Here is an 8,380-nt window from a genome sequence, read left to right as displayed (position 1 = left end):
ATTGCAAACATATTATATTAATGCTAGAAACACTCTCATACAGGCATCCACATTTAAAAATTGCACATAGCCGTATTGACATAGATCAGTGGTGGGAACTATACTTCAGCAGCATTATTCAACGCACTCATGGCTGTTGGATAAAAGCTGTTTTGTAGTCTGTTTGTTCTCGATTTCGTGGACCTGTATCTCCTGCCTGACGGCAGTAGTTCTTACAGTAGTGTGTGACCGGGGTGTGATGAGTCCTGTAGGATGGTTTTGGCCTTTTTGAGGCAGCGGGTGCCAGCCGCATGTGTAAAATATAAGATATAAAATACAGCGGCTGTGGATGAGAGGGGAGTTCACTGCTGGAAGTCGGAGTCGTTTCGGCTCTGGTGATTTTCCTTTGGCGCTGACTTAAACCTCTTTGTGGGGCGCCAAAAATTCCTCTTTGCAGGACGAACCCTAACGCCTCATAGGTGCTGTAGGTGATCGTGTTGTAAAGGACCTTCCTGTTCTGTTTTCTTCTCTCCAGGTCAGCCCGACTCACGCTACATCCGTGTGGAGACCTGTATGTTCATGGTGAAACTGCCCCAGTACACCTCTCTGGACGTGATGCTGGAGAAACTGCGATACGCCATCCACTACCGCGAGGACCCTCTCAGCGGCTAAGACCACTTGACACCCCCATATTCCCAAGTGTATATCCCTGCCCCCCCCCCCTCCCCCCCCACCCACCGTTCTTTAAACCCCGCTGCTCCGACGCAACCACACATTTCATTTCATTTGATTTCAGGTGGCTATGAACGCTTTGCATGTTTATCCCTGCTTCCTTTTTTTGAAATGTATTATTACACGCTTTACACAAATACTTTCTTTCACATTTATGTTTGACATTTGATTTCTTGTGAAGAATTCAGGGAAGAAAATCTGACGCTGTTGGCAGGCGTCTGTTCTGGTTGCACTGAGTTTGTGGATGGCATTGAAGTGATACAACTGTGACACAGTTGGTTTTTTTTTCCGTATTGGTTTGTTTCCCCTTCCCTTCCCTTGAACAGAGGGCGTAACAAGGTTCAGTCAAGTTCTGTGAATTTAAACTAAAATAGGATGACTTCAGATCTGCACTTTTTACAGTTTGCAAATTGAATTCATAATTGCTCATCCCTCTTTCTGCGGGAACAATTCAGTGTCGAAAGCTCGGTCTCAGCAAGGCTATGAGTTGCAAAACTGTAAAAAGCAACAACCAAACTGTTACTCTTCTACTGCTTGACCCAGCTGCCTCCCTCTGTGGGGGTGATGTTCAGAAACATGCTTTCGCTGTCTCTCCAGAGGGTGATTGATGCTGGTTGCATGTGAAGAGGAAAAAAAACATGATTTTCCATAGAATGATCTGATGTTTGAGGCTACATCCACACTACTACCTTTTGGTTTAAAAACTAGTATCTTGTGCCACGTTTACGCCTCGCGTCCGCACTACTGCGGCGTTTCCGAGCCCCTAAAACTTCAACATTTGGAAACACTGCTGCCCCCGTTTTGGTTAGACAACTCCGGGGTTGCTTTGTAGTCTGGACGGAGACAAACAGAGACATTTGGAAACGACGACGCACGTCAGTCAGTCTTATCTGTTAGGTAGCTTACAGACCTTTCAGTAACAGTTCCACCTCGTCCTCGCTCCAAGATAATAAATCCCTGCTCTTACTTTTCACCGTTGTTCTTTCGCCAAAGTAATTTCTGTATTTTAAAAATGTAAGGAGTAGAAAGTACAGATAATTGTGTGCAAATGTAAGAAGTAGAAGTATAGATACCCAACATTTCTACTTAAGGTAACAAAGTATTTGCACTTCGTTACTTGACACCTCCGCACGGCGTTGATTTACCGCAGACGCATAATCGGCCTTAAGGGGGTATTACAACTATGCTGATGGAGTACATGTTCTTGCTTGTACTTCACTTCACTGATCGTTGTTTTCCAAAGTGTACCATAAGGTTCCTAGATTGCTTATCCACCTTCAGGCAATCTTTGGTTTCAGTTAATCGCATATCCCTTATGAAAATCACCTCGCTGCTTGACACAGGGACTGTTCCTCCAGAACCAGACCAGCTCTCTGGGCGGCTTCCTGCCTCATTCATCCATGATTTTCAACCGCAGAGTAACGACAGACAGTCTGCTTCCTGTTTACACCGGCACATCTGTGATGTCAGACGTGTTAATATGGACGGAGATTAGTTCTGCTACTGGAGCTGAAACTCTTGTGTGGACGGAGATTGTTTTTGTCTCAAAAGGTCGCTTAAAAATGAAAGCGTAGCTGTGTGGATGTAGCCTGAGACGGAGGTACGACTACTAGCTGAAAAAAAAATGAAATGCGTGACGCAGCCTATTTTTGAACACTATGTCGGCGACGGGCAGGCAGGAGATGTGCTGTACAGGATATTATGTAGTTTACTGCCTGTTTAAAAAAAATAAAAATAAAAAAACACAAACCACTAATGGACAAACTAATTAATGCCTATATAAACTGAAAACATGTTATCCAAGTCTCTGAAGAAGAGGGTATTTAAGTCATGTAAAAAGTCATATTAATCTGTTAGTTTATGAAATTGCTCTTTTGATTTTTTGGGTAGCTTTGGCGGCATGTTAGGTCAGGTCGATCGGACGATAACGAGAGCATTTCAGGTTTGTGAAACCTGCGCTGCTGCTTTCGTGAAACCGGGAAGGAGATGATATTTCTCACGGGCTACGTCTCAGGTTCTTAAATTGCAACCACGTTTCCTTCACTTACCTGCTTCCCTTCCTGGCGTCTTAGTCCGTCCCAGCGAGGAAGCACGGGAAAGACGCGAGGAAATCATGCGAAGGGGAGAGGAAACGAGGAGATGTGTCTTTAGAGGGATGAGACGTCCTTTTCCTCTGAAGCGTCACGTTAATTTGTCAGCTGTGTGGGCGGAGTTAGCAACAGCTTTCAGCTGCACGGCTTCCGGGAAGGCTGCTCTCATATATCCTCGCTCATAGCTCCTCAGAGATCCCTCTTCCATCCTCCATCCTAGCTCCTCTGGGCAGGAATAAGAGCTTTGAGACGGCCAGAACGACTTGCAATTCAAGCGAGGAGATATCGGATAAGAGAACTGAGATTCAGCCATGAGCTGCTCTCCTACTTTGTTTGTGTGCTACTGCTACTGAATGTGCAACACCCCCCCTCCCTCCCTCCCTCCCGTCCCCAAAATACACAATCTATACACATGTAAACACTGGGGGAGGGGCGGTGGGTTAACTTGCCTTTTCATCGTTTTTCTTTTCCTTAAAGAAGAACAGGATTCTGCTGGTTTTCTTTCTTTTTTTTTGTTGGCCATAACCAAATGTTTAGCTGTGTAAAAATGAAATTGTGGAGAGAGATAAAAAAAAATAATAATAATGTAAATAGACTGAAGTTATGTTTGATAGCAGTTTTTTATGAATTGCTAATTCACTTCACTTTTATGATTTTTTTTTTTTTTTTTTTTTTTGGGTTTGCACTACTTTCTTCCAACAAAAGATTCTTAAAAAAAAAAAAAAAAAAAATCAAGCAAACCATGCGATGTCTGTTGGATATCCGGTTTGTTGTGTTATTTTTTATGAATTTTTTGGAAACAACCAGTACTCATAATCACCTTTTGTCTTGTACTCAGATGGATTCAATCTTACTCATGGTGAAACATGTTTTCTTGTGTGAGTAAAATCGCCATTTTACTTGGATTGGAACTGAAAAACACGACCGAATCGATAATCTGACGCATACTGGGATTGTTGAGTTGCTTGCGATCTTTGGTTGAGTTGTTTTGAAAGGTGACATACCGCTGCTAACAGGGACGCTCTCTCCTCTACTTCCTCCTCCGGGCGGCGAGGGGGGGTGGAGAAGGTTATAAAAAAAAGGACTTATCCATACAAAGAGGTGTTGCGATAAAAACGTGTGCTGTATGTACATTGACTTGATATTTATTACAATTATTTATGGTTGCATTAACTTAACTTTTACTGTCTTACCTCTGCACATCAGAAACGTAACATATCTAAAAATGGATTATACAGATGTAAAGAATCAGATGGCATTTGAGATCTGTGTCACAATAAAGAAATGTCTTCATGTACACATTTCTTTCTCCTGCTTTACAGTACATACTCCACGTCTGTGTTTATTTTAGGTTGAGTCATCTTTATTTATAGAACGCATCTAAAACAACAGAAGTTGACCCAGTCGAGGCAGATAGTTTAACCCTCTGAGGATGAAAGACGCATGATGTTTGATAAAACTCAGACTCCTATATTAACAGGAGCGTGCCTATGTTCCCACATTTCTAAGATTTTTTTCAAAATTAGGCCCTATGTTCCCACATTTCCTTTTTCATAAATTTGTGAAATTTAGAAAATTACAAAATTGCGTCTGAGCTCCAATTATTCAATACTGCGATGTTATTCTCTCCCTCTACTTTGCGGAATATGCAGGTCATTAACTGCATATGGACCAAAAAAAAACAAAACTGATAGACTCTCGGGTCAGAGGTGCAACTGATGGTTTCGAGTGGGGGGACGGGGGGGGCGTAGCTAGGCAGAACGAGGGAGAGAATATCATCGCAGTATTGAATAATTGGAGCTCAGACGCAATTTTATAATTTTCTAAATTTCTGATTCTCTGAATAAAAACAGAAAATTGGAAAAACAGGTTAAAGATCCAATTTTTTAATTTGTCAAAGCGGAAAAAAATGAAAAATTGGATATTGGAACCCATTTTTCTGTTTTTCCAAATGTCCGTTTGTGCTTAGAAAATTGAACTGATAAGCGTTACACTGACCCTTAGCCATCATAGAGATACATTTTTTTACAACCAGTTCCACAGCCTGAAAACTCTGCTTTTGGGTCTCAAAGTTGGTTTGAGTCCAATTCTGTTTTGAGTGTCGCGTAATTGGATTTTGAAAACAGTTTCCCGTCTTTGGTTTGGCGAACATCTAGGCAGCACCAAACGTTACTGTGAGCCTAAATTAAAATGCGGGCCAGATCAAAATCTGCAAGGGGCCAAGTCTGGCCTGCGGGCCTTGAGTTTGACACGTGGTTTAAGATCTAGGTGAATAATTTGTTAGAAAATAAATAAAAAATATTGATTCTAGGGAAAAGAATCAACTTTAAAAACCGTCACAAAAAAAACACGATATATATGTGAATCGACTTTCTTTTCAAAGTCTTCTGCTGATGCCAGGGGGTACGTGGAAACGTTGTGAAGCTTAACCTCGTCTTATCTTAACAATACGTGGAAGCATCTCGTTAAAACATGAAAAGAAATGGTTCTTAATTGGAAGAAATTGGACCTGACAAGTCAAGAAATAGAAAGTAAGTTCATTTTAGTTCTTTTTCCTGTAAGATTTTGCTCAGATAAACATCCAGTTTGTCCAGTTTATGCTTTATAATTGAATGTGTTTTGGGGCAAAATCCTCGTCCTTTCATACTTGCCTGACCAGTAGGTCATGCGTGTCACACGTGTGCATACAGTAGTCCAGGAGTCTTCAACGTTTTTTAGGCCCAGGACCCCTTAGCTGAAAGAGAGATGGAGCAGGAACCCCTTACTACAGTACTGTATATACAGTAGTATGTTGTATAAATGAAGTTGCATTTTAAACTGGGCCTACAATAATGTGTAGGACGGCCTGAAGCCTTTATACCTTTTTATGGTGCAAACAATACTAAGCTATTAAAATAATTGTTGACATATTCATTAGGAATGCACCGAATCCAGATTTTTGTGGTTCACCGAATCCTGAATCCACTGGTTGAGATTCTGCTGAATCCTCGTCCCATCCTCAGTCCATGAACACAGTAAACTCATTAATGAAGTAAACAGTGACTGTCCTTCCTTTGCCGTACCTGAAGTTGCTGCATTTTGGCTGCTGTCTGTAGATTCCTTCATCACAACTCGTATTCTTTCAGATGTTTGATACCAGATGTTGTAACAGCGGTGATGTTGTGTATAGTTTAGGGTCCTCGCCACCACCAGACTAATCAGCATTACAGATTGAACATGTAGCTGGACTTGAATGCCCTTCTTTTGACTGAAAGTTCTGCCAAACTACACTTTTTCTGCTCACCAGTTCCATTTCCACTTCCTCACAGCCTACTGCATTGAACGCTCCACCTACATAAACACCTTCCTGTAATCAACGGCGCCGTCATTACGTCGACCAGCGTAGCGCAAGCGTAGGGTTCGGTTCGGGGGGAAAAAATTCTAAAATGTGGAGCAGTGAATCCTTAAGCTTCTCTGTAGATAGCTACCTTATCTATATAGGCAGAGCTGGAAGAAGTATTCAGCTCCTTTACTAATATCACACTCTAAACATACTCTGTTACAAGTTAAAGTCCTGCATTGAAAATGTTACTTCAGTAAAAGTCTGTAAGTATCATCAGGAAAATGTAGTTAAAGTATTAAAAGTAAAATCCTCCCATTGTAGAAAGAGTAAAGGATCAACCAGTTGTGTGTTTAATGGTCTGATCATCTCAGCGTGACTTGTAGCCGTTATATTGTCGGCTAGTTGACTTTATAATAAAACATCAGATTTTATAAACTACATGTGTTCTGTGAGCAGGAATCTGCGGAAACATATATGGTATGGTATGGTATGGTATTGTATTGTATGGTATGGTATGGTATGGGATCGTATGGTATTGTATTGTATGGTATGGTATGGTATTGTATTGTATGGTATGGTATTGTATTTTATGGTATGGGATCGTATTATATCGTATGGTCAAGTGTAATTTCATTACAGCGTGATCAAAAACATTTCCCTCACATTGACAACTAATGGATTCATCTCTGCAGCGCTGGTACACACTGCTGTGTGCTTAATTAATGTTCTGCTTTGTTAGATGATGAGTCACCTTTAAAACTTCATGATTTACTCATTCATTCAGTCTTGGAAATGTAATTGTGTTTGCCTCTGTCCTTCTCTTAATAAGAAGGTAGGCTACTAAGAACAGAACTGTTCATGAATGATTTAGCTGTATGTGAGAGAGATTGTTGTTTTATGGTGTGAGGAAGTGAGTTCATCTGTAGTTTAACTATCCGCAGTCAGGAGTAGAACAAGTTTGAGGCAGGAAAATTAATCTTTAGGCAATATATTTCACAAATATAATTTATTCATTTTAAAAAATACATTTCAATGTACAAAAGCAAAAGAACCATATTACAAGCACGCAAAATGCAAACGCAAACTAAATCTCTAAATCTATATCTGTGTACTATATTTCACGTTTTCATTTTTCTAAAAGGTCTTTAGTCAAAAATGTCCTCCACTCGAGCACTGTCAACATCACAAGGTTTTAAAATGAAAAGAAAGCAGCTCACTCAAACAATCGTCAAACATTGAAAGCATAAATAAGCATTAAAGGTCCAATATGTAATATATTTACTGTAATAAATCCAAAAATGACCCCAATTCATCATCAGATATTAAGGAAACATGCTAAGTTGAAATACTATCTTTTCTGACAACAATGCTAATGCCAGTATTTTCTCCTTTTGAAATTCTGTTTGTGTTTTGGCCTGCGTGTTGGTATCAACGGCCCAGTTTGACAGCCAGGCCGGGTTGAAGATATACCTGTAGAAACGTAAACCCAGCGCGCTCCAGCTGTAACGTTAGTACAGCCACGAAAGCAGCAAACAAACAAAACGGGATCAACGGAGATAGATTCTACCCGACCTAAAACAGCAACCTTACAGTTGCGTGACCAGAGACGTTACAAACCCCGGGTAAATATTGGAGATGTATTTAAAAGACGGAGACAGCTTAGAGCCCAAAAGGATGGCGAGTTGGCTAATTTCCTCCTGACCAGGCAGCTTAGCATTAGCATCAGGCTAATTTATCACAGCTACAAGGGACGGGCATTACAGCTAGAGTACCCAAATTGGTTACTCGCAATAACAATTAAGACACTGCCAGTAAAGTGATCCCGACTGGTCCTGGCTAATGCCGCCATGCTAACCCTGCTAACTGCTAACGTTACCGGAGGACCAGGCAAGCGGAGCCACGGCTGTTTACAACGTGTAGCCTGTTCAGCGGCCGTAGCCGATAACAGTGAGTTATTTTAAGCCAAGAGAGGGACGCTGTAAATCGGGAAGAGAGGACCGTGAGTTTGCAGTGTGTTTGGCGATTGTTGCCGTAATTCTAAGCCAATAAAGTGTGTTCAGTCGGGTGGAAAAGGACGGCAAGGTAGTGGTATTTTTAGCGGTTCTCACCGTAATTCTAAGGCGAGGAAGTGTGTCTGTCCGTCAGGTGGAGAGGACAGCGAGGTTGTTGTTTTTAGCGGTTCCTACCGTAATTCTAAGCCGAAAAAGTCTGCCTGCCAGTTGGCTACAGAGCTCCGCGTGAGCACGGGCTTTTATGA

General features: G+C 41.3%; 1 protein-coding gene across 4 annotated transcripts in view; it reads left to right on the top strand.

Moving 5' to 3' along the window:
- Nucleotides 1-4,098, top strand: part of LOC116054481 (probable E3 ubiquitin-protein ligase HECTD4) — a 112,323-nt gene extending 108,225 nt beyond the window's left edge. For all 4 annotated transcript variants that reach the window (XM_031306055.2, XM_031306053.2, XM_031306054.2 and 1 more), the window contains exon 76: nt 515-4,098. In XM_031306055.2, coding sequence (XP_031161915.1) covers nt 515-651 — 137 coding nt within the window. In that variant the 3' untranslated portion in view covers nt 652-4,098. The remainder of the gene's footprint in view (nt 1-514) is intronic.
- The last annotated feature ends 4,282 nt before the right edge of the window (nt 4,099-8,380 follow it).

Source organism: Sander lucioperca, chromosome 2, assembly GCF_008315115.2.
Source record: "Sander lucioperca isolate FBNREF2018 chromosome 2, SLUC_FBN_1.2, whole genome shotgun sequence".
NCBI lineage: Eukaryota > Metazoa > Chordata > Actinopteri > Perciformes > Percidae > Sander > Sander lucioperca.
This window is presented reverse-complemented; position numbering and strand designations above follow the sequence as displayed.